At 44.1% G+C, this 25,988-nt stretch overlaps 2 protein-coding genes across 5 annotated transcripts in view; one reads left to right on the forward strand and one right to left on the reverse strand.

Annotated features, from left to right (window-relative positions):
- Positions 1–7,824: 7,824 nt before the first annotated feature.
- On the reverse strand, positions 7,825–9,962 carry LOC111180283 (large ribosomal subunit protein eL8-like). Its single transcript, XM_089898841.1, is given in 2 exon segments — positions 7,825–8,502; positions 8,505–9,962. Coding segments are annotated over 2 exon segments (873 nt in total). The 5' UTR covers positions 9,259–9,962; the 3' UTR covers positions 7,825–8,383.
- Positions 9,963–22,390: 12,428 nt separating this feature from the next.
- Positions 22,391–25,988, forward strand: part of AZIN1 (antizyme inhibitor 1) — a 32,088-nt gene continuing 28,490 nt past the window's right edge. For all 4 annotated transcript variants that reach the window (XM_089898840.1, XM_022584662.2, XM_022584661.3 and 1 more), the window contains exon 1: positions 22,391–22,760. The gene's annotated coding sequence lies outside the window, so the exon portion shown is untranslated. The remainder of the gene's footprint in view (positions 22,761–25,988) is intronic.

The raw sequence follows: 25,988 nt of genomic DNA on the forward strand, positions 1-25,988 counted from the left end.
TCAAGTTGCTGCTTCATGGAGAGGCTCAAGGGACACCAAGGAAAACCCAGCCTTTCATGGTGGTTGTGAGGCCTGGAGATATTTATGCAAACTGTTTAGCACATGCCCAGCAAATTATAGACTTTCATTAAATAACCTAGATGCTATTGTTATTATTCGCTGTGCAATCAACCTAAAAGCAGTCCCACTAAAACGGAGCGGGAAGACTGCAACTGTACCTCCCAGAGTGTTGCCCTCTTACTGTGATGGACTTTTCCTTCTCTAGGCTGCCTCTGAAGTTCAATGCCAGTTGGGTTCTCCTACAGGAACTTCTTGTCATGGGAGGGGAAACACACAGGTGATTTGTTCCACAACTTGCTTAGGGTCATCCTTTCTTAGAAAATAAGGCAAATAAATTGAATGGGTGAGAGGAAGCACTATGTGTTTGGGAAGCGTCTATAACATTGTTGGTTGCAGAAAGTAGGGGTGAGGTAGAGAGGGGGCAGAGCAAATATGAAAAATGGGAAGGGTGTTCCAAGGGCTCCTTCATCTGCTTTGCAGTACTGTGTAGGACCAAGATGACAGCTCCATTCCCTCTTTCATCCTCGGAAAGTCCTATGAGGTGGGATATTATTACCCCATTTTCACTTGAGAACACTGAGGGGAGTGGTCAGATAACTTACCTGAGGTTCAACAGCTGTTGAGAAGCAGCATTGAGCACTGAGATTCACCCCAGGTCAGCCTGAGCCAGAGCTTACGTGCATCCTTCCCAGATTGCTGTCTTCTCCATAGTGGTCCTGGGGTAGGGAAAGCAAGAAAGATCTGGAGTGAAGTAGCCTGATTTCCATTTCCTGACCCAAGCTACAAGAGGTGGGACAACACTGCACTCACCCCCAGCACAGGGCCTGGCTACGGTAGGCTCCCAGCAAACACTGAGTGGGGCAAACAATGAGAACTGAGTTCAGGTGAACTCTAGCCAGGCCATGGAAGAAGGGCAGACAAATACCCACACTAGAAGTGCCATTTGCATCTTTTCTAAATGCTCTTTATTTGCTTCTCCCACAAGGATCGTAAATCAGAAACCCAGAGAAAAATACAGTTATATAGTTTGTTTGGGAACCATTACTTTTCATTTATTTATTTATTTTAAATAGACAAAATAACAGTGCCCATGAGATGCCTATAAAAACGGCGTTGACCTAAATAATGTATATGTAATTTACAATGATTTCTCTTTCATTCTAAGATTCTTAGAATTAATACTTACATTTGGGGGCTGGAAAGGATCTTGGCATTTTTCTGATCAAAAAACCCCATTTCTCAGATGGGAAAGTTGACACAATATCATGCGGCTTGTCTAAGGCCAGCCTCCATGGAGCAACAGAGCTGGTTAAAAGGCCAGGGCACTTCCTACAGGTCACAAGTTTTTAAATTGTGGAGAAGAAGCCACCAGCAGGTAGTAAAATTAATTTTATAAATTACAACCAACTTTTATCTTTATTTTTTAAGATATTTTTAATAGATTTCATTTTTTAGAGCAGTTTTAGGTTAACACAAAAATTGCACAGAAGGGACATTTTTAATTGATGAACTGATATTGATACACGATTGTTAACTAAAGTCCATTGTTTATGTTAGGGTTCACTGTTCGTGATACTCTATGGGTTTTGACAGATGCATAATGTCATGTGTCCATCATTACCATATCATACAGAATAGTCTTGCTGCCCTAGAAATGTCCTGTGCTCCACCTATTCATCTCTCCCCCACTCCTCCTGGACCTGTAATTCAATTTTTTATACACAAGATAGAATAGAATAAAAAAATCATAGTGCATACCTCATGGTATGGATATTAGTTCATGAAACTTTTAGATATTTGTAAATACATGTGTATTTGGGTTAAAATGTAAAATATATTTCTTACTGTGGATTGAAGAGAAAAAATGTTTGAGAAACACTGCTCTAAGCTATCTTTTACTTAAAATTCTAGGGAATAAATCCAGAAAATGAATACACAGATGGAACATTTCTTATATGAAACCGAAGCAAGAAAAACACATAACCAAGAGACATTACCAAAATAAACAAGCATAAAAAATGCTCTGAGGAGTGAGTACAAAGAGGTCAGAAAATTACTGTTTTTCCCCAAATCAGTTTTGATTTTAGTTTTCACTGGGCCTGCAAATCATTCAGATTTGAAGACTTTAAAGTTCTCAGAATATAAGCTACAGTTAAGTGTGTAGTGGGGAAGGGGTAGGAGCAAGGGCTGCCTCCTTGCAAACTGATTCTGTTCAAAGTTTCCAAAACTGTTAGGTCCGTATGGTAATCAACAAAGAAAAATTTCTTTTCCAGAGGGTTTTTGAGGTTTGTTTGGCTCTACAGCTTCATATTTCCTCCTTTTTCATCAGAAAAATCACAGAACAGGGATGCCGTTGTATTTAACTTCATGTAATATCAGGTGTCTGAAGATTTCTAAAAAATTTGAATTTATGCCTGAGTTAGATTCCTCTATTTTTAAAAATCTCCTTTCCATGTATATCGATGCTTCATGTGTCCAGGAGACATGTGGAATCTAGATATACCAGGGTGTCTAAGAGAAAATCCTGATTTCAAACTCAGAATCGCATTGGCTCATTATGTGGCCTGCAGGTAGACTAGGGTTTGAGTCCCAGGTTCTACTAGTGATCCCTGCGTGAGCTTGAAAAGGAATTCTCTCCTAGGGTTCTTTTTTTTAAATTTTTATATATATATTTATTTATTTATTTGGCTGCGCCGGGTCTTAGTTGTGGTATGCAGGATCTTTTCAGTTGTGGCATGCGGGATCTAGTTCCCTGACCAGGGATTGAACCCAGGCCCCTTGCCTTGGGAGCACAGAGTCTTAACCACTGGACCACCAGGGAAATCCCAGGATTCTTTTTTAAGAGTGACATATAAAAATTCCATATTAAATGATGCTAAGATTATATTAAGTGCTTCTCCTTGTATGAGTAATGTGCTGGGCTAAGCCCTTTGCATGTGCTTCTAATCCCATCAAGAATCCTATGACACAGAAATTATTGTACTCATTTAACAGTTGAATAAACTTAATCTCAGAAAGCTTAAGGAGCATGCCCAACACCACCCAGAAAGATAGTGGTTAAGCTAGATTGGAACCCGTGCCTGAAAGAGCATGGGCCTATCCTTCTGTGTGCCCCCAGGGCCTAATACAGTGCTCCGTACGTAGAACATGCTCAGTAGATGTTTCCTGAAGGGATGACTGATGGATAAGCAAAAGCTCAGCAAAGATTTGGGGGTGGGATAAGTAAGATACTACTACTAGTACTGCAATAATAATATATTATGCAATATAATAACATAATATACTACCACTACTTCTATATCTGTCATTCATTGAACACTTATTTGTGACAGGCACTATGTTAAAGGCTTTACATGCATTCTATTATGTACAGAATGTACCTACAGGAATTAACATAGCATATGATGTCAATGTTACTAACATTATTACATATGACTATAATGGGAGCTATCAGCATTATAGCAAAAGAGCTGAAAGTTATGATCTCTTCCAACACACACACTTGGTGCTTCTCTTGGAGTGGTATTGAACAGGTCCAACTGAGGGTCAGCTCTTTCAGCAGTGAACCAACCCCAAACCTGGTTTCTCCTTCTGTCTCTTTTTCAGGTGGGTGCAATTATAACACGCTGTGTTGGTTAATCCCTACATCATATAAGGATGTGCTTTTTGGTGTGAGGGAGGAAAGGGGTTGCGTTTTTGTGCTCGCGCCTAGTTTGCATAAGGTACTCTTCTCTTTCGGGCTGAAATGAGAAAGAAGCCATGTGGTCTGATGGTGGCAGCTGGGAGGAGAAGGTGGTGACTCAGCAGGACTCTGCGTGGAACAGTGCAGGGCAGCTCTGGGGAGCAGCACGATCGGCCTCCCCCTAAGCCATGTGTGGGCTGCGAGCTCTGAGCAGAATCAGCCTGTCAGGCAGCCCTGGCAGGTAGGAAGGAGAGGAAGAAAGTTGCCTGTGGTGGGACCTGGTCAGGTTGTGTCAGTGGCCTTGGGGACACCATGAGCAAGTTCTGGGACACAGGACTGTGTGGCATCATGCTAATACTGAAAGTTCTTTGTAACCCAAGATAGCATATTTTTAAAGTGGGAAAGTACCAGGTATTGCTCACAGGTCTAGGTAAGGTCTTGAGCCTGTAGCCTTGAAATTAAACTTCAGGCAGGAATATTATGCATATTTTTAGAAATATAGCATTTTATCATAACCGGAGGTCTTCAATCTAGTGGTCCTACTATTGAACTCAGTATCAATATATTTTGAAACAGGACTTATATAAATAGAATATGAAGTCACTGTTACCTCTAACGACTTGAAAGTTTTTCAACAAAAATTCTCGTGGAAAAGATCTTAGAGTGTATTCATTCATTCATTCATTTAGAGTGTATTCATTCATTCAAGCTACAGTTTATTATCCTTTTAAAAAAATATTTACATTCTCTGAGGTAGGCTGATGGTGACCTGAGTATACAGAGATCTTGGGAAGTCTGTAAAATATGAATAAAATTTCTTTGCCATATTCTAAGAACTTTAAAAAAAATTCATGTGAGATAATGTATGGAAAGTAATTGGTAAGTGGTAAAACATGATATGAAATTATTGTGTTTTACCTATTAAAGAAACGAGACATGGAGTGAGCAAAAATTTTGCTGAAAGTCATCATTAGCTAGTAAAGGAGGGACAAAGATGAGGTATAAATTCAGGTAACTGGACACATTACATGCTGGAGTTGATTCAGCAAAACAGTTTCCGGGCTTCGCTGGTGTTGAGAGTCCGCCTGCTGATGCAGGGCACGCGGGTTTGTGCCCCGGTCCGGGAGGGTCCCGCGTGCCGCGGAGCGGCTGGGCCCGTGGGCCGTGGCCGCTGGGCCTGTGCGTCCGGAGCCTGTGCCCCGCGGCGGGAGAGGCCGCAGCGGTGGGGGGCCCGCGTACCGCAAAAAACAAACAAACAAAAAAAACAGTTTCCTTTTTGTAGCCAGGATGTGGGTGACTGTAAGAAACATCAACCCCAGTAAAACGGGGTACTTACTGAGAGTACACAGAGATCTCACAGGATCCAAGGACAGAAAACGAAGTGTTGCTGGGCTCCATTCAAATTGGCCAGAGAACTGGGGAGCCCTCAGGAGCAGGGTGACTCTTCCCTGTGTCTCTCTGTCTCTGCTTCTGTGCCAGCTTCCGCCTTTCCTCCATTTTGCCTTCCTTTCTCTGCTCCTTCACCCTGCCAGAGGCACAGCTTGGCGGTTCCTCCTGGACTTACACCATGGCTGGTAAGCTCCAGGACCCACCCTCAATTGACTACACACACTGAAGTCCTTCAGAGAGGAAGGAACTAGCCTGGCTCTTCTGAGAAAACCTGGGCCACTCAAGTCGTTTCTGAGCAAATGATTGGTTCTTGCTGGGTCAGGTGTGTGCTCACCCCTGGTCCAATCAGCTGTGCGTTTCCCCACCCCCATCACCTCCACCGCCCATCCCTAGAAGTCACATTATCTTACACTGTCTTGTGTAGCTATATCTTCCAGAGAGCTGTGGCTGGCAAGGGTGCTAAATTGCCAGGCTGGATGTTATCACATAAAGAGAGAAGCTATTTATAGGGAGACTGTACTTGGAAAGCCTTTATGATGTATTTCATTTATGAAATCTAAGCCCCAAATTTCCTGGTCAAAAAAATTCAATTCAAGGGAACTCCCTGGCAGTCCAGTGGTTAGGACTCCATGCTTCCACTGCTGAGGGCCCAGGGCTCAATCCCTGGTCAGGGAACTAATATCCCACAAGCCTTGAAGCACAGCCAAAAAAAAAAAAAATCAATTCAATTTAATAAATATTGTGTTGGGCTCTGAAGATAAGACATATATGCCCATAAGATATGTTCACAAATAATTATAATACAAGACAATTCTATGAAAGTTTCTTAGAAAACTTTTAAGAAACTGGGGCTTCCCTGGTGGCACAGTGGTTAAGAATCTGCCTGCCAATGCAGGGGACAGGGCTTCGAGCCCTGGTCCGGGAAGATCCCACATGCCGCGGAGCAACTAAGCCCGTGAGCCACAGCTACTGAGCCTGAGCTCTAGAGCCCACGAGCCACAACTACTGAGACCACGCTCCACAACTACTGAAGCCTGCGTGCCTAGAGCCCGTGCTCGGCAACAAGAGAAGCCACTGCAACGAGAAGCCTGCGCACCTCAACAAAGAGTAGCCCCCGCTCGCTGCAACTAGAGAAAGCCTGTGCTCAGCAACACAGACCCGATGCAGCCAAAAATAAATAAATAAATGAATACATTTTTTAAAAAAAGAAAACTTTTAAGAAACTTACAAAATTACATGAAAGCTTTATAAAGGATTGTAAGGGTTAAGAACAGGCCTCCCTAAGGTGTGCTAATTTGGCATGTGGATTATTTTGTGCTAAAGGCAATGGAGACCCTGTAGGCTCAAGAGAAACTACTGCCCCTCCCTTAACTACCTGGAAGAATTAAAATTGGGGGTTTTTCCCAGAAAAAGTTATTACCAGAAATAAATTTTATCTAAGCAGCGCCATCTATATGGCAGAGTAAACATCTAATTCCCAGCCATCTGCTCTTCTTATTCTGAAATTGCCTTCCTGTCCTTGGAAATTCCAGGCCCCGATCCCATTCCTTAGCTCAGGATGGCATATATGCCTCATTTTATCTTTCTGTCTCTGAACCTCTCATGTATGTAGGGTTTCCATATGCACAGATTAAAATTTGATTTTCTCCTGTTCATCAGTCTTACATCAATTTCATTCTTAGACCAGCCAGAAGAACCTAGAAGGGTAGAGGTAAGCTTTTCTTCCTCCCAGACAGCTTTTTTTTAAATACATAAATTTATTTTATTTATTTATTTACTGGCTGCGTTGGGTCTTCGTTGCTGTGCATGGTCTTTCTCTAGTTGCGGCAGCAGGGGCCACTCTTCATTGAGGTGCGCCGGCTTCTCATTGCCGTGGCTTCTTTTGTTGCAGAGCATGGGCTCTAGGCACGCGGGCTTCAGTAGTTGTGGCACACAGGCTCAGTAGTTGTGGCGCACAGGCTTAGTTGCTCCGCGGCATGTGAGATCCTCCCGGACCAGGGCTTGAACCGATATCGCCTACATTGGCAGGCAGACTCTTAACCACTGTGCCACCAGGGAAGCCCTCAGACAATTTTAAATCTCCTGGGGGAGTCAGAAAACTTTCACTGAGCAAATGCACTTTGAGATACATCTTGAAGTGTTCATTAAATTTTTATAGAGTGACCAGGAGGACATATGTGAAGCAGTGGGAAAAGGATAAGCAAAAACTTGGAAAAGGGAAACTATGTGTGTGCTGTGAGACAGCAAAAACTACAATGTGGCTAAAGAGCAGGGTGCAGGAGGGAGAAAAAGAAACCAGCACGAATTGACTGGTCTCAAGTATATGCTGGACATTTTCAGATGTCACCTCATTTAATCGTTTCAGCAATCCTTGAGGTGGTGTCTATTGCCCCTATTTTACCAAGTGCACAAAGGCCAAAGCCATTCCCTCCGTTGTACCGTGGTGAGGATGAGGTGGAGAGGATGCAGAGAGCAGAGGGAAGGAGGTTGCCTGCCAGGTAACGAGCCCACACTCGACTCCGGAGGCACTGGGAGGGAAGTCATGCAAGAATTCGGAGCCAAAAATGGCCTGATTGCCTCTGAATTTTAGAAAAATAATGCTGGTGGTAATGGAAGAATTAAACAGAGTATTCTTTCTCTCTCCTTCATTCATTTAATTCAAAATATATATTGAAAACTTCCTTTGGGACAAGACTGTGGTGTACCAGACCTGTGGGAAAAAATGTCTGGGGCAAGATACAGCTCCAAATCTCAAGAAGTTTACAGTTTCTGTGTGTGTGCATATAATGCATAGCTCATATATACTATTTTATTTTATTTTATTTGGCTGTGCCACGTGGCTTGCAGGATCTTAGTTCCCTGACCAGGGGTTGAACCCGGGACCCCGCAGTGAAAGCACTGTGTCCTAACCACTGGACCTCTGGGGAATTCCCATTTGAGCTAATTTTTCTTTGTTTGTTTGGGTTTATTTTTTTATTTATTTATTTTTTTTGTGGTACGTGGGCCTCTCACTGTTGTGGCCTCTCCCATTGCGGAGCACAGGCTCCAGACGCGCAGGCTCAGCGGCCACGGCTCACGGGCCCAGCCGCTCCGCAGCATGTGGGATCCTCCCGGACCGGGGCACGAACCCTCGTCCCCTGCATCGGCAGGCGGACTCTCAACCACTGCGCCACCAGGGAAGCCCTGTTTGGGTTTATTTTTGGCCAAAGAATTTTTATTACTTTTATGTACAGAAAACTCAATAGTGTACACTCACCTGGCCAGTTTGGTAGGCAGCTCTTTGGCCTTTGCCTTTTCCAGCTTGGCAATGTGAGCCCCTGATTTTGGACCAAGGATGTTGCTTCCCCAGTGAAGGCAGAGGTTGTCATATCATCATTGTAATCAGTCCTGATGGCTTCCACTAGCTTAGCCAGAGCCCTTTTGTCTTCCGAGTTGACTTGTGTGAAGGCAATGGTGGTGCAGGTCTTCCTGTGGACCACATGTCCCAGCCTGGCCATCCCCTTGATGATGCAGTAGGGATCCCCCATCTTACAGCACAGGGCAGGCAGGAAGACCACCAGCTCAATGGGATCCATGTCATGTACAATCACCACCAGCTGAGCCTTCTTGTTCTCCACCAAGGTGGGGACAGTATTAACCCCTGCTTGAAGGACAGGTGGCCTCTTGGTGGGGACATCCCCTTTGCCCTCAGCTTTCTTCTCAGCTCAGGCCAGCAACCTCTGCTTCTTCTCTTGCTTCATCTCTGGTCTGTACTTGTGGGCCAGCTTAAGCAGGTGAGTAGCTGTTTGGCGGTCCAAGGCCTGGGTGAATTGGTTAAAAGCAGGAGGCACTTTCAGCTGCTTATAGAGGATTTGCCACTGCAGCTGTATATAGCGGGGCCGTTTGACGAAGTGGGTGAGGTCCCTTTTGGGCTGGATGTCCTGTCTAATGCCAAAATTCTTGGGCCTTTTTTCAAACAGGAGATTGATCACCTTCTTGGCCTGCTGCTTCTTCACGGCAGCAGGGGCCGGGGCCACCTTCTACCCCTGGGCCTTCTTTCCCTTCGGCATCTTGAACGGCTGGCAGAGAGAACTTGAGCTGATTTTTATATATGATGTAAAGTAAGGTCCAACTTCATTCTTTTGCATGTGGATATACAGTTTTCCCAGCACTGTTTGTTAAAAAGACTGTCTTTTCCTCATTGAACGGTCTTAGCACCTTTGTTAAAAAGCGTTTGACCGTATATTCAGGGTTTATTTCTGGGCTCTCTATTAGTTTCCATTGGTCTATATGTCTGTCCTATGACAGTACCATATTGTTTTGATTACTACACCTTTGTAGTAAGTTTTGAAATTAAGAAGTGTGAGTCTTCCGATTTTGTTCTTTTTCAAGGTTGTTTTGGCTCTTCTCTTGAGATTCCATTTGAATTTTAGGACGGGTTTTTCTATTTCTGCAAAAAAAGCCATTGAGATTTTGATAGCAATCACGTTTGAATCTGCAGATTGGGTAGTATTTACACAGCATTTTGAATGCACTAAATGTCACAGAATTTATACTTTAAAATGGTTAATTATACATTTTGTGAATTTCAGCTTGATTTAAAAAAAAAAAAATTGGGCAATTTTACCTGAAGAGCAGGTATGGGGATGGCATGAGGCTGCTGGAAGGTAAAGGAGGTTGCGATCAGAGGGAGGAATGTTGGGATTGAAGACCCCAATACTGAATAGTTTAGGGCAGGTGAGGGCCCCTGGAGTTGAGCAGTAAAATGGCTAAGGTGACCCAAACCTTATCTCCAAAGACACTGACTTCACAAGGAGATTCAAGACTGCAACTTCAGAAGGATACATCTCCAGTTAGGGATGGTGGCCATCACTGGAGTGGGGTGGGGATAGCTGAGATTATAGGGGAATTTTATTACTATAGTATCTTTTTAAGGAGAAAGAAAAATGAAAGTTGTTTTAAAGCTATAATACAGGAACTTTAGGAAAGGAGGACAATGACCTAAGTGCCTTATTTTTTAATCGTCGTGGGAGTGGCAGCAAGGTGTCAGATGATACAGGCATGGATAGGGCGTGGGCAGGCCAGCTGACTTAATCTCCTATTTATTTTCAGAGTAATGGTCTGGCAGTAATATTGTGGAGCTGGGAAATGGCCAATCCTGCCTTCCAACCCTGAAGTATGTGAGGCTTGTTAGAGTAAACATCCCTCAATTCAAGATGATAGCCAGGTTTCAGTTAAGGCAAGGAATGGGAGACAGACTGGGGATGTGGAAGGATTTGTTCACCATGAAATGGGGGTTCCAGAGAAAAGTGTGAGAAGGAAAGGAGCAGCTGGGGAATGCGTGTGGGAAGGCACAGGGCAGTTTGGGGACCAGTGTACAGGATAAGATGGATGACCAGAGGCATTCACATTTTGGCACTTATATGGAATGGGAATAGGGTAGTTCAGTGAGTCACAGTGGCCTTAAAGGCCCAGAAAGACCTGTGATGTCAAGTTAAATAACAGTGGGACAGGCCTCCTGGGATTCAAACAGGATACTGGACTTCAGCTGGGACTTCGGACAGTAGAATTTGGGTAGACAATAAAACAACTGTACAAAGTCCCTGAGGCAGACACAATCATGGATAACTCGAGGGCCCACGAGCAAACCAGACAAACCGAAGCTGAAGGTTTGTATGGGGGTTTAGAAGGCTGGCTCCCAAGGGTGGGGCTGGGGTCTGAAGAGCCTTATAAGCCAGCAGAGGAGTCAAGACATGATTTGTGGGCGGACTCTGGGAGGCTTCACGCCAAGGAGTACTTCCCAGAACTTCTGCTGCCAGTGTCCTTGTCCCCACAGTGAGCCACAGCCACCCCCCGCCTCTGCAGGAGACCCTCCAACACTGGCAGCCGTGTGGCTGACAGGGTCTTGGTGCTCCGGCCGGGTGTCAGGCCTGAGCCTCTGAGGTGGGAGAGCCGAGTGCAGGACATTGGTCCACCAGAGACCTCCTGGCTCCATGTAATATCAAATGGCGAAAGCTCTCCCATAGATCTCCATCTCAGCGCTAAGACCCAGCTCCACTCAACAACCAGCAAGCTACAGTGCTGGACACCCTATGCCAAACAACTAGCAAGACAGGAACACAACCCCACCCATTAGCAGAGAGGCTGCCTAAAATCATAATAAGGTCATCGACAGCCCAAATCACACCACCGGACATGGTACTGCCCACCAGAAAGACAAGATCCAGCCTTATCCTCCAGAACACAGGCACCAGTCCCCTCCACCAGGAAGCCTACACAACCCACTGAATCAGCTTTAGCCACTGGGGGTAGACACCAAAAACAATGGGAACTACGAACCTGCAGCCTGCGAAAAGGAGATCCCAAACACAGTAAGTTAAGGAAAATGAGAAGACAGAGAAACACACAGCAGATGAAGGAGGAAGGTAAAAACCCACCAGACCAAACAAATGAAGAGAAAATAGGCAGTCTACTTTTGACCACCTAGAGGGGTGGGGTAGGGAGGGTGGGAGGGAGACACAAGAGGGAGGGGATATGGGGATATGTGTATATGTATAGCTGATTCACTTTGTTATAAAGCAGAAACTAACACACCACTGTAAAGCAATTATACTCCAATAAAGATGTTAAAAAAAAGAGATATGATTTGTAAGTAACAAAGCTTCATTATGGGTTTTTACCAGTGGAAGGACATTCCACTGGTAAAACAGCATTTAAGGAAGATTAGTATGAGAAACATCCATGCTAAGTGGATTGGGGCAGGAAAAATTGGGCTTGCCACAGATTTTGCAACTATCCAAACATGATGTGGTATAGGATTGGACTAGGGAGGAGAAAAAATGATAATTTCAAAATAAAAACAAACAGAACTCGGTTTATATGTGGGAGAGATAAAGAAAAGAAGGGATTAAAATTTTTCAAAAATTTGAACCTGGCTGAGAGTTATATCAAGCATGGGCAGGGGAGACCTGAAAGAGAAGGATCAGTTTAGGGGGAAGGAGTGGACAGTGATGAATTTAGTTTGGGACCTAGATTCATTTGAATCTTACAGCTAAGTGAGACTTTGCATCTAACCATGTGGAACAACTAAGTATCATGTTATATAGATAAAGAAATCTTGAATTTGAGATAACACAGGACATCCTAGAAGAGATGTCCTAGAGGCAGTTGGCCATTCAGAGCTGTACTTTAACGACAGATCAAAACTAGTGATATCCATTTTGGAGTCACAGGAATTGTCTTGTCAAATAACGGTAGGAATGGATGAATTATCCAAGGGAGAGGAAACAGTGAGAAGAGGAGAAAAGCCATAGGAGGAGACAGCAGAGAATTGAATCAAGAGGCAGAAAAGAGACAGGAATTTTGGCTTTGCTATTTGTTAGCTATAGGAACTTGACAATTTATTGACCTTCTCTGGGTCTCAAACTGCAGTCATATCAAGGCTTTCCAGAGTCGGGGTGTGGTGTGGTTGGGGAATTTGCTTCCAAGCTTTGAGTGAGCTTGGAAGCAGCCTCCGCTCCCTGGCTGTTGGCTGGAGACATTGGTATCTAACCATGTAAGCTTCTCCATAAGGGCACTTAGAACATGGCAGCTGTCTTCTCTCTGAAAGTGAGTGAATGAGAGAGGGCCTGGTCTCATACAACCAAATCGCAGAGGTAACATCTCATCACTTTTGCCAAATTCTATTCATTAGAAACAAGTCAAGGGGAAAGGGTTACATAAGGGTGTGAATACTAGGGGGCAGGATTATTGGAGGCCATTTTAGCAACTGCCTGCCATAATATCTAACAGTTATATTCTTAGACACTCATACTCATTACTTTTGTAGCTAGTTCACTTAAATTGGCAATTTAATAAATATTGAATCCACTGAGGTGGGCACAGGCACAGGTGGGCCACAAAGAAGGCAATTTTACTTAGAGGGAAATTATGCTTGCACTGATTCTTTTTTTTTTTTTGGCTATGTTGGTCTTAATTGCCTCACGTGGGATCTTTCCTTTCGGTGCGTGGGCTCCAGAGCGGGTGGGCTCTGTAGTTGCGGTGCGTGGGCTCAGTAGACCTGTGGCACGTGGGATCTTAGTTCCCTGACCAGGGATGGAACCCGAGTCCCCTGCATTGGAAGGCAGATTCTTAACCACTGGACCACCAGGGAAATCCCGCTTGCACTGATTCTTAACGGATAAACAGGAGTTTATCAGGAGACAAGATGGCCAAGTTAAAAGTTTATCCAACGATTATAATTTGGACTGTGGAGTTCTTAGGAACTGATTTTAAAGTTGAGTGGAAATATGGCAGGCATGAAGAAAATATTTCCTAATTTGAGAAGTCTCCAATCTTATCAAAATGTGAAACATAGAGCGATTCACAGGATTTTATCATTTGGTTTCAAATATATCTTTAGAAATCCTAATAGTTTAACACAATCTACAAGATCTTGAAACCCATTTTACTAAATTAGCACTCCTAAGTTTCATCTGTTTTCTAAAAATATTTTATGAGCACACTGATCAACTAAAAACTTGCATGAAATAATTCAGAAATTTAAGATTACAATTTAGAATGTACTTAGGAAAAACACAAAGGCTATTCTCCCATTTTCAGTGCTATTACTCTAGTACGATAAAGCTGAAATTCTAGTTTTATTTTTCACTGTTGATTTTACTAATTCTGTGAGCTTTGTAGGCCCCCATAGTTGACACACATTCTAGTACCTTCTTGCTTTCCTCACCCATACATTCAGTATTCTGGATGCGTAGGATAATGAGTATGGCTGAACTTCAAGTAAGCTGGTTTGGCAGTTTCCCAAAGTGTCAAAAATGACAGAACAGGGCTTCCCTGGTGGCGCAGTGGTTGAGAGTCCGCCTGCCGATGCAGGGGACACGAGTTCGTGCCCTGGTCCGGGAAGATCCCACATGCCGCGGAGCGGCTGGGCCCGTGAGCCATGGCCGCTGAGCCTGCGCGTCCGGAGCCTGTGCTCCGCAACGGGAGAGGCCACAACAGTGAGAGTCCCGCGTACCACCAAAAAAAAAAAAAAAAAAAAAAGACAGAACATTAAGGAGCTTCTCTAAGGGCTTCTCTCCTCATGACTAGGGCTATCACTGTAGAATGGGTAGTCCCATTTCTTCCCTGTAAGTCTGAATTACTCTTTGGGGCTGTCTGATCACTCAGGCTTTGGCCCAGTCTAATCTAACTCCCCCAGATCTAAGCAACCAGAAGGCATAACAAGAAATGACGGGAGGCCCTGAGTAATGCCAGCTCATCACATTTGGAAGAATATTGATTTTGATTTTCTGACCATTGTTCTCTAACAACTAAAAGGTTTGGTTCATCATTTTACTGTGGTATTAGCAACCAAATATTGGATCCCAGTGCTTGATGGTCATGTAACTCTGCTGCCAGTGGGTACGGTGCCTGGGAAGTAAGAGGCATGCCACAACACAGACCCTCTGTGTTAAATCATCTCCCACTCAGGGGCTGCTGCTGGCAGCTGGAAATTTGACTTAGGAATCAAATATGTTGTTAAGCACCATTGTTTTTGTGTACAAAGAACAATGACTGAGACTTTTTTCTTTTAAAGCATTCTTAATGTTATACTATTATAGTGTCCCTCATTTTCTATTTCTTCACTTTCTTTGAAAAGCAAACACTCTTTTCTTGGTAATTAGGCACACAAGTAAACATAAAACACCCCAGTTTTTCTTGGATAGCTTATCTCCATTTTTATGACTACCATTTAAAATTAAAACAAACAAACAAACAAACGAGCACTATTCAGTTCTCTCAAATTAGAGGCATTTTCTTTTCTTGCTTTTTCTTTTTCCTTTTTTTTTTTCCTACTGTAGGCTATTGATTTCCTTGGGGAGGAGGAGGAATCAATAATAGCTAATCACAGATAAAATGCATCCTAATTTTAGTATGAGTAAATAATGCATTTTAAAGAAATAGAACTTCACATGTTAATATGCAATCATCACATTTAAAGTTAAAATAATGCTAAATTTTGCTGGTTTTTAAAAAATAATATTTAATGAGTAGTAATGAATATGTTTCACCTTTACTTTGTGACTAAGTAAGGAAAGTGTCTAAGAGGTCCCTCTTCTCCAACATCGTCCCAGGGCAGAAATCCCCTCTGTATCTCTGAGTGAGTCCAGTGACAAGATATTGATAGCTTTCTGCTCCACAAGACATCCTAGGGCACTGCCAGTTACTATGCTGTTAGGAAGTAATCAGAGGTCTATGTGCAAGGCACTGTGCTGAGTGTTCCATCAGATTAAAAAAATAAGAATAAAATCTTTGCCATAAAGAAGCTTCGTGAACTTTTCACAAAGATCAGACAATAATTACAATAACATAAGACAAGAAATTAAAGGGGCTATAGAAAGGCACAAACCAAACCTTGTGGAAACTCAAGGGGAGGAATGAGATAGCACATCTAGCCAAGGAAACCCACTGGTCCTAGCTCTGCTGTCTGGACTGACACTGTAGTTTCTCTTGTCCACTTGTAGAGCTTGACATAGTCTATAGATGAATCCAAAGAGGCAATATAGTTGAGGGGCTTGAAGCTGGGTCTTGGGCATTAGACATCTTTGGACATGAATCTGGACCTTTTCTTTTTTAGCTGGGTGACCTTGAGCGAGTTACATAACCTCACTGTACTTCTGTTTTTTCATTTGTAAAATGGGCATAGTAAGACCTACCTGACAAGCTTACTGAAGAATTAAATAATAATATAAGGGGCTTTAGCATTAGTGCCTGGCACTTGGTGTATAAAAACTCGTAGCTTTTGCTTTTACCTCTTTTTTATTTTCCCTGTTTTTTTCTCCCCAATTTATCTCTAATATTTTTATCACTCCTAATAATATGTTGTTTCTAGATCTCCTCACCTTTATGGCTATCCTCCTCCAAACTATCTCGTTTTCATTCTCCTGTACAATGTGCTACCTAGAAATTTACAACAATAAAAATTTCCCCCCAAAATGTTAACTTTTCCTGTTGGTTGGTTTCTGACCAAAACAGTAAACCAAACCACTACTTCCCTTCTAACCTGTACTTCTATTAATGCATTAATTTATTGAATGTTCAAAATTATTGCATTCAAGTTTTTTTGGTTTTGGTTTTGGTTTTTAGCAATTCCACACATGCCTTATCAGTTCATGGCAAGCTTGTGGCCAACTACCTTCTCTAGGTACTATTTAGATAATTAATGAACAATAGGTCTCTCCTGTCTTGTACTTGTGCTATTGATTTTTTTTTTTTTTTTTTTTTTGGCTGGTCAGACGGTTTGTGGGGTCTTAGTTCCCCTAACAGGGATTGAACCAGGGCCATGGCAGTGAAAGCACTAACCACTAGACCGCCCGGGAATTCCCGTGCAATTGATTTTTTTAACCTAAGTGAAGGTCTTTTCCTTTCACTCTCTTGTGTAGGCTTTGATTCTTAGTAGCAAGTAACAGAAAGCTAGTTGGAACTAAAAACTTAGGAAAGACAAATTTTTCTGTTGGCATAACTGAAGAGCAAGAAAAATGGGACAGCTAGAATGCTGACTATCCCTTCTTCATCATGAGCAGTGGCTTCATTTTCTCACATTGCTTTCTACTGGGACCCTTATGGCAGCGGCTCCTGGCTCATACTGTCATGACTTGAGCCATAGAAAAAATGATTCCCTCGAGAAAAAATGATTCCCTCGTCCATTCCTCCTCCCTCCAACCAAGGTCTGAATCAAATATATGCCAATCGTTATTGAGCTGCCTCTGCCCCCAAGAGAGGGTGGGAAGTTGTCAACCCTTAAACTGGTTACTTTGTCCCAGCAAGGCAGAAGGTTGAGAAGGTAGCAGTTCCTAGCAGAACTCAGGGTATGGCAGGGGAGATGTTCTCCCAAAGGGATGAGGAGTACATTTTCTAAAAGCAATGGAGGGGAATTCCCTGGCGGTCTACTGGTTAGGACTCTGAGCTTCCACTGCAAGGGTCACAGTTTCGATCCCTGGTCAGGGAACTAGTATCCTGCATGCTGCGTGGCCAAAATAAATAAATAAATAAATAAATAAAAACAATGGAGGTGGCTTAGAATTAAGTGATTTAGACAAGTAGGACCTAGATGAAATGAAGATTCTCAGACTACTGTTGTTACAGACGGTTGAATGACCCAAAAATATTACTTTTGTGAAATCAAGTCATTTATGTTTCTTCTCCCTATTTAAGTAAAGAAGGAACTAATCTTTTATTGTCTTTACTGCATGGTCTTTCCTCCTTTTAGTTAGTATTAGGTAAAGCAAATTTAGATTGATATAAATGTTTATCCAAGAACTTGCAAAACTTCAAGTTAAATGACAAAGTAACAAAAAATTCTCATTAAATAAAATGTAGCCCGCAGTTACTTATTAATAATCATTTAGGTGCTCAGGTGACAGCACCTAGGCTAGGTTATTTATTTTAAAAAATAGAGTAAATCATAATTCAGACTGGACAAGAATAGATTTCAGAGCTCCGATCTTCTATATGCCCTGAACCAAAAAGTTTAGGATGTCTGCCAGGAAGTTGTTTTGAGACAGAGAGATACAAGCTTATCTTGCTATGTACTACCCAACAAACAAAACACTTATCAGATAATGCCTGACAGCAAAGTGAAAATGAGATTAATTTTCCAAGGATTTCCTAACTTCCAAGGATTAGAGAAAGATATGAGGGAGTAAACTCATGGGTCACGTCCATTGATTATTCTAGTCATGTATGTTACATTTCTTTTTAAAATGTTTATTTATTTATTTAATTATTGGCCAAGCTGTGTGGCATGTGGGATCTTAGTTCCCTGACCAGGGATCGAACTCATGCCCCCTGCAGTGGAAGCTTGGAGTCCTAATCACTGGAGCACCAGGGAATACTTGTATGTTACATTTAATTTGTAAAACTGGATTATTGCTTTGCCCTTTTACAGAGGTTTCAAAAACAGTCTTCTTAAATTAACAGTGAGTAATTTGTTATTTCTTGAAGTAATAAAAGACGTCAGTGTATTGCTTATGACGTGCTTATCTTAGAAACCATCCAAATCACTTGGGAGTTATGCTGACCCATATCTAATGACATACGCAACAATTGCAATGAAAATAGAAAAAAATTCTTTTCCCTCAAACTGGGTTTGTATCTGGGCTCTCTCACCCTTTGCCTACCAGGCATACCATTCTATAGTTCAAATTGTCCTGTGGACAAAGATATGGGTGATGGACATGAGCGATTTCAAATCAGTGCTGGGATGCAGGACACCTGGACTGGAATGCCACATAACCCCTGCTGACCTGATCCCTACATCTTGTGAGAAAAAGAAATTAAATATGACAATAAAAAGTCTCCTTCCAAATTAAGTGATTCCTCATCTGAGGTGAAAATCAACCTAGGTAAAGGAATTACGACTAAAAGATTATAACAACAGATTCTTAGCAAATAAAGGATAGCACCTTATATCAATTCTGTTCAAAGAGAGAATGGTGTATAATCTGAACTCTGTGCTCAGCAAAGTAATTTACAGAGCAAGTGAGTAATAACTCATTTTTACCTGTCTGTAAAAGACATAGCACCAGATTCTTGATAAGCAAGTTAGCTTTTTCGAATATTATCAGTGCACAAAAAGATGTGGTAGACAACTGAAATATCATAACATATTAAAGTGTGAATGTTTTAACTATTTGAAATCTATATATTTTGCTTTTCTACATAATAAGGCGTACTCTAAGAATGTACCTTAGCAATAGAAATTCTTATTAAGCTCTCTTTAAATATTCCCATTAAATTAGGATTTTCACTCTCAGTTATCACTGGACTCTTTATTTTGTCACATTTATATATGTGACTACAAGATATTTCTATTACAGGCTAGTAATTTTAGGTTTACCTATTGTTTTTTGAGTGACTTGTCTTTATCAACAATCTAATTCACTCAGTCTTTTATATCTACTGGCACAAAGGCAAACAACTTTGAATCAACAGACCAGTATGATCTAAGTGTGAATGGTATTATATCATTTTATCTTAAGGCTCTCTACTTAATGATAATACTTTCTCTGGCACAACCTGTGTTTTTGTGTATGTGTAACCTGACTTGGCAAAAAAAACCCAAACCTCAAACCCGAAACACAATTAAATATCCTGTTCTCATTAGGCAGCTATCATTCTGTTAAAGTTACATACTATGTTGTCTAGTTCATTGAAATACAGTTTTTAAGGCTCTATTGTATTCATTAAAAGCTAGCATTATTTAGATTTGAATACACAAATACTAATTGTAAGGGCACATAGTTTGAATGATAAATTGTTCGGTTGCTTCATTGTATAAATGATGTTGGATTAGGGTCTAATCCAGTTGAAAGGGTGGACATTCACTGACTTCACTTCAGCTGCTCCCCACTGGAACCTCTGCCATGTGTCTGTGCCTCCCACTCCACTGAAATTCAGTTAAAGGTCACACATAACTTGTTTTCAGGCCCTTATCATTCTCCTTACTGGATCCTTATAATAGCTTTCCAAGTGTTCTCCCTGCCACACATGTATAGTCCTTTTTCTTCTCACCCCTACACTCTCCCCTTTTCTAAAATTCAAATCACTCCCATGATTGAAACGTTTTTGTGTTAAAAATCCAGACTTCTTAACCTGAGTTTGGAGTTGACCAATGACTTGCCATTTTCCTAAATCAGAACCCCTTTTCAGCCGTTTCAGGGATATGACATCCTGATCATTCGTTCTATCTTGAAACACCTTCCTTGAATGGCTTGACATCGTACTACTGTGATTCTCCTCCAACTCCTCTGGCTGGTCCTCTTTACTGGCCTATCTTCTCTCTGGCATTTCTCTAAGTCCTGTGCTTATATCCCCTTTCCTGTAGACCTTAACATTTCCTTAATTATCATGTCTGTAGGAGAGGCTCCTCAATTCACAGCCAAAAGGGCTCCAGATCTCCCTATTTCCAGGGGCTTTTGGACCTTTTTTTTTTGCGGTACGCGGCCCTCTCACTGCCGTGGCCTCTCCCGCCGCGGTGCACAGGCTCCGGACGCGCAGGCCCAGCGGCCATGGCCCATGGGCCCAGCCGCTCCACAGCATGTGGGATCTTCCCGGTCCGGGGCACGAACCCGTGTCCCCTACATCGGCAGGCGGACTCTCAACCACTGCGCCACCAGGGAAGCCCTGCACCATTTTTACACGGATATCTCATCAACAGCTCAAACTATGCTCAAGGAAGGCTCATAGTCTTCCCTCCGAACTAGGTCATTCTATTTCTATCTCTGTTCATGATCCCAGAATTCTCCCTGTTGATTAGTTTCATATCTCCAAATCATTTGACAACTTCTTTCCCTTGACATTCAATATTACCTCTACACTTTCTTTGACTTTTCCCTCCCATCTATTCTGAACCTCCTGGTACTCTTCTTAACTGCTATAAGAGTATCCTTCACTGTTTCCCTCTTCCACATTTTCTGTTTTCAATTCCACTGATGCCAGAGTAATCTTTTAAAAATATCTTTGAGTATATCATGCCCCTGATTAAATGGTTCCAGAATGAAGTCCAAGCTCTGATCCCTTCTTCATCTCACCCTAACCCACCTTTTCCATCTCATTTGCAACACGATGCCCTAAGTTGGAGTCACAAAGGTCACTCACAGTTCTCTCAACTGGCCCATTTCTGTGCCTTCTCTCACATAGTTCCCTTGCCTGGAATATCTGCTCTCAAAATCACTTATTTCCCATGTCTGGAATGTCTGCTCTCAAAATCTATCTCTACCTTTCCCCACCAGCCTTTCTCTCACTTAGCTGCAATCATTTCCCACTTCCACTAGGTTCCATGCAACATTTTATCTATCTGTCAACAATTTAGTTATTTTGTGTAGTTGTTTTATTTCCCCTGCTAGATTGTAAGCAAGATTTCAAGTGGGGTATTCATTTCTAGCCCTCCTCCCTCCACCAGGGAGGGGGTCTAGTAAAGTGCTGTGCTTATAAATGTTCTGAAGCGAAAAGAATTTTTATGGAATGAAAGAGAAAATCAAGAGGCAGCAGAGTGAAATACGGAGATATGAAAACAGGAAAAGAGTCCACAGCTCCTAATTTCTACCTAATACTTTCATCCCAGAGCCTACATTTCAGCGTTGCTACCGTTCTACTCAGGAATGTTCTCTCTCTTACTTTCGTATCTCATGATTTAGTAATCAACCACAGTGCAGCTCACAAAGTAAACAGACGGTCGGCAAGTACCAGAGGAAAAAAGTCTGGGTCTTTACGTCAAAGATTTTGGAGGGGTGTGTCAGTACATATTGAGTCTCAGTTGCAAGGCAATAGCACGGGAGGACTCAGGGTTTCTGATGAGTAGCGCGAAGACATGTTAAAAAGATGAGAATAAACTAAAAGGCATGCAGGTCGTCCTAGGTTCGCCAGTAAAAATAAGTTTGTTATGGAGTAGTAAAATTCAAATGACCGCGCAACGAGACGTAGGGGGTTAAAGTAATGTGCCCTTGTAACGTCGGTAATGCCCTCTCCGACACTGGTCCTTCATTAATAAGGACTGGGTCTCACTGCACCAACTCTTTGAAAAAGGAAGACATAAATGCCACTCCTTAAAAAAAAAAAAATTCCTACTGCACCACACTGCAACGTGCGAGCACGGGGACATTTCCACGCGGTCACGAGCCTCTGCAACCACCCGAACACTGGGCCGAGCCTTCCTGGCCATCAGGAACTCGCTTCCAAAAAGGAGCGCTGCATCCCGCGGGGACTGGAGCTTCACCCTGGGAGGGCAGTCCCCAGGCGCAGCCTACAGAGCCCTCCAAAGCGGAGGCTCTCGAGGGGGGGAGTCTCCGGGGTGGCTGGCACGGACCTCCCTTTCACCCTTTCCAGGCAGTGCTCGCGTCGCGCAGCCCATGGCCCCGGACTGCGCTCGGCGCTGCGGCCGCCCGGCCCAGTTCCTAAAGCGCCCGGGCCCGCCTCGGGCGTGAGCGAAGGCGCCCAGGCGGCAGGGGCGCGGGCGATGCAGCGTTCTGCCGGAGCCACCTCCCTTATCCCCCGCCCGCCCACGTCCGCGCGACGGTCTTCCACGGGCGGGGAAGCTGCCGAGGGCAGGAAGCTACCGGACGACCGGCACCTGCATCACGGGGTCGCCCGGCCCCACCCCCTTTCTCTCCCTCCGCGCCGTACCCCTTTCTCTTCCGCCCCCTCCCTTCTCTCCGGGCCGCAGCCCCGCTCCGCGCGGCTCCCGCGGCGACCCTGCCGCTGCGACGTCACTAGACCCCGCCCCCTTTGTATAAATAATGGCGTTTCTAGCACCGCCTTCTCACACTCTCTGGCTCTTCGCTCGGTTGCAGTGTTTCGTTTCTTTGCCTTCTCTGCCTCTTCTCATCCTTTCTCGCTCTCTGCTCTGCGGTGTGACGAGGCTGAATCCTCTCCGCACCCAGCCCTCGCCTTTCTTCTTCTGCCCGCGCTGTTGTTCTATTTCTCTCCTTCGGCCGCCGCCGCCACTGCTGCCCAGCTGGTGTCGGTGCCGCGCTTTTCCCCCCACGTCGTCCCCGCAGCCTATGGCCCAGGCCGCCTTGGGTATTTCTGCTCAAGGTAACCACATCCCTCTTTAAAAATTCCGCCTAAAAAGAGAAGACGCTTTACCCGACTCTTTGGGCCGTTATCTCACGTGAGTACCGACCCGAGGGGCGCGGCCGGGGCCGGGGCGCGGGGCGGCCTTGGGGTGCTGCCGGGTGCCTCCGGCTGGGCCCCGCCGCCCGGCCGGCGTCCCCGCAGCGCCCCGCGGCCGGCCGCCTCGAACATGGCGGATGGCGGCGTGTGTGGCGGCTGCCGGTGCTTCCGCGGTGGCGGTGGCGCGGCGGACTGGGGCGGCGGGAGGCCGCTGGCCGCCGGGCCGAGCCCGAGCAGCTGCTGTTGGGGCGAGGGGGCGTGTGTGTGGGGGCGCGCGCGGGGGTCTCCCCGCCGGGGGTCGGCGGCGCCTCCGGGCGGCGTGCGGCCCCCACCCCGCTCCCGTGGTGCATTGCTGTTTCCGGGGAGGGGGACTGGTTGCAGTCCTGAGGGGCCTTGGTCCCGCCGCCCGACCCTGAGCGGCGCCGCGCCTTAGCCTCCGGGAGCCTGGCGGGAGCGCGACCGGTTGCAACCGCCGCGGCCTTAGGTTATGAATGGAGCGGGGCGGGCCCGGCGCCGGCCTCCTGTGACAGCTGCCGGAGGAGGATGGGTGCTCGAGGGTGCGGGGAGTGCGGCCCCCCTCTGCTGGAGGAAAGTTGACGCCGCAAGGGGCCAGGCGGCGGGGAAGCCCCGGTGTCAGGTAGCGAGCGAGAGGCCTTTGGCCTCTTCTGGAAGCCTCGGGGCTGCTGCTCCGCCCCCTGCGGCGCTCCTGATTGGGCCGAGTCGCCTTCACTCACCCCAGCCACCTCCTGGAGCCCGAGGATTAGTCACCATGGCTTCGTTTTCCCGGCCGCGCCACGATTCCAGGGCAGAGAGAGGGAGAGCGGTAGGCTTGGGTGGCTTATCAAGCACTGTTTTGGCAGTTAATGGTGCTGTTTTAACCCTTCCCCAGTGTATATCCTGAACGTGTGTTTCTTAGGCTAAGCTGCTGGTTCGGCGACCTGAAACGGTCGGGAACACAGTTTACGGCCCCATGATGTTTCAGCAGATTTAACTGGCTTTTGTGGTTGCCTCGTGGATACATTAAGATGTTTTGTGTCCCGTCTGGTTTCCACCGTTGAACCCCCTGCTTGGATGGGAACCGGAGAACACTTAAGGATGTGTGATCAAGGAAAGGTTGATGTGGACGAGCCTGGCAGAAATACAGCTAATGATTATAGGGCAACGCTCTAACAATCCTTTGATTTTTTTTGCAACCATAGGAGAGTACAGATGCTGGTTATGAAGGCAAATAAGCCCAGAAGAGTTAGAAGGAAAGATAGGCTCCTGATGATTATAGGTGATATGGGAGGTGCTGGAATCAAGTAATAAATCAGTGCCGTCCCTCCTGCCACCCAGGTTTAACTTATAAATTGTCAAACATACAGAGGGAATGAAAGAATTGTACCCTCACCTACGTTCAGTAAACACTTAACATTTTCCTTTATTTGCCATTCCACTGTGCATTCATCAGTCTTATTTTTCTTTGTATTTCAAAGTAAGTTGGAGACACCAGAACACTTCACCACCCCTCCAACTTCAGTATGCACATATCATTAAGTAGAGTTTAATAGGGTAAAATTCACAAAACAGCAGAATGCACAAATCTTAAGTATATCATTTGACGAGTTTTGACAGAAATACAGCTGTGTAATCCAAACCTTTAACAAAGATGAGAACATTGCCATCAAACCCAGAAAATTCTCTTTTGCCCCTTCAAACTCCATCCCTCACTACCCACAGAGGCAACCACTGTTCTGACTTTTTACTAACCATATAGATTAGTTATTATGTAAACCTATTTTAGAACTTCCATAGGCATATATAATGTATGCATTGTATTTTGTGAAAGGCTTCTTTAACTCAGAATGTTTTTGATATTCATCCATTCATCAGTAAATTGTTACTTTTAACTGCCGAGTAGTAGTCCATTATATGAATACCTTGCCTGATTTTTTTTTAAACAACTTTATTTTGGAATAATTTTAGATTTATGGAAAAGTTACAAAGATAACGTGGAGTAACTTTGTACTTCTCACCTAGTTTACCTTATTATAAGAGGTATCCATAGTACATTTGTCAAAATTAAGAAACTGACTTTGATACATTACTGCCACTTAAACTCCAGACTTTCTTTGGATTTCACCAGTTTTTAATGTGCTTTCTGTCTAGGGGCCAATCCAAGATACCACACTACATTTAGTTGTCATGTCTTCCCCAGTCATCTCTGATTTGTGACAGTTTCTCATGTCTTTGACAGTCTAGAGAAGTACTGGCCAGATACCCAGTAAAGTGTCCCCAATTTGGGTTTGTTTGATATTTTTCTCATGATTGGACTAGGGTTTGGGGTTTTTGGAAAGAATACCCAGCACAACTTGAAAAGTCATTGGTAAAGGCAATGTAAGTTGTTCAGAGAAATACTGATAGTTTGGGGGATACTAAGTTTCTGGGTAGTTACTGTCAAAGTGATGGGAGGTTTTTGGTGATTTATTGGCCAGCTGCTGACTCGGTTAACTCTAGTTTTCCCTGTGCTGTCTGCCAAGATAGTGTAGCAACGGACATTCTCTTCAAACAGTTAAGGAATTTGATTGCAGTGTTGTACACGATCCAACTGATAGAAACACCATTCTAAATGAGAAAAATTTATCTTTCCCTATACCTTCTATTTTTCCATATCTTTATTTTTTTATAAATTTATTTATTTATTTATTTTTGGCTGTGTTGGGTCGTCGTCGCTGCGCACGGGCTTCTCATTGCGGTGGCTTCTCTTCTTGTGGAGCACGGACTCCAGGCGTGCAGGCTTCAGTAGTTGTGGCAGGCGGGCTCAGTAGTTGTGGCTCGCGGGCTCTAGAGCGCAGGCTCAGTAGTTACGGTGCACGGGCCTAGTTGCTCTGCGGCAGGTGGGATCTTCCCAGGCCGAACTCACGTCCCCTGCGCTGGTAGGCAGACTCCCAACCACTGAGCCACCAGGGAAACCTTCCATATTTTTATTTAACCTCCTCTTATGGTTTATCTTGACTGTACAGATGAACATTCAGTTCATCCTGTATGTAAATGGCCCTGTACCCCTTTTATTTATATTAAAGGGTACCTTTCAAAGTTTAGAGTCTTCATTTCCTACTAGTATCTTTTTCATTAGGTGGAAATATTTTAGAGATCCTGCTGAAGAACATTCTTGAATGTCTGAAGTGTAATGTTCTCAACATTTCACAGTACTGCTCCTGGGTTGCATTAAGCAGCAAAATAGCTA

Source organism: Delphinapterus leucas, chromosome 17 (assembly GCF_059928025.1).
Source record: "Delphinapterus leucas isolate spDelLeu-1000000601 "Yukka" chromosome 17, BTC_Dleu_Yukka2, whole genome shotgun sequence".
Lineage (NCBI taxonomy): Eukaryota > Metazoa > Chordata > Mammalia > Artiodactyla > Monodontidae > Delphinapterus > Delphinapterus leucas.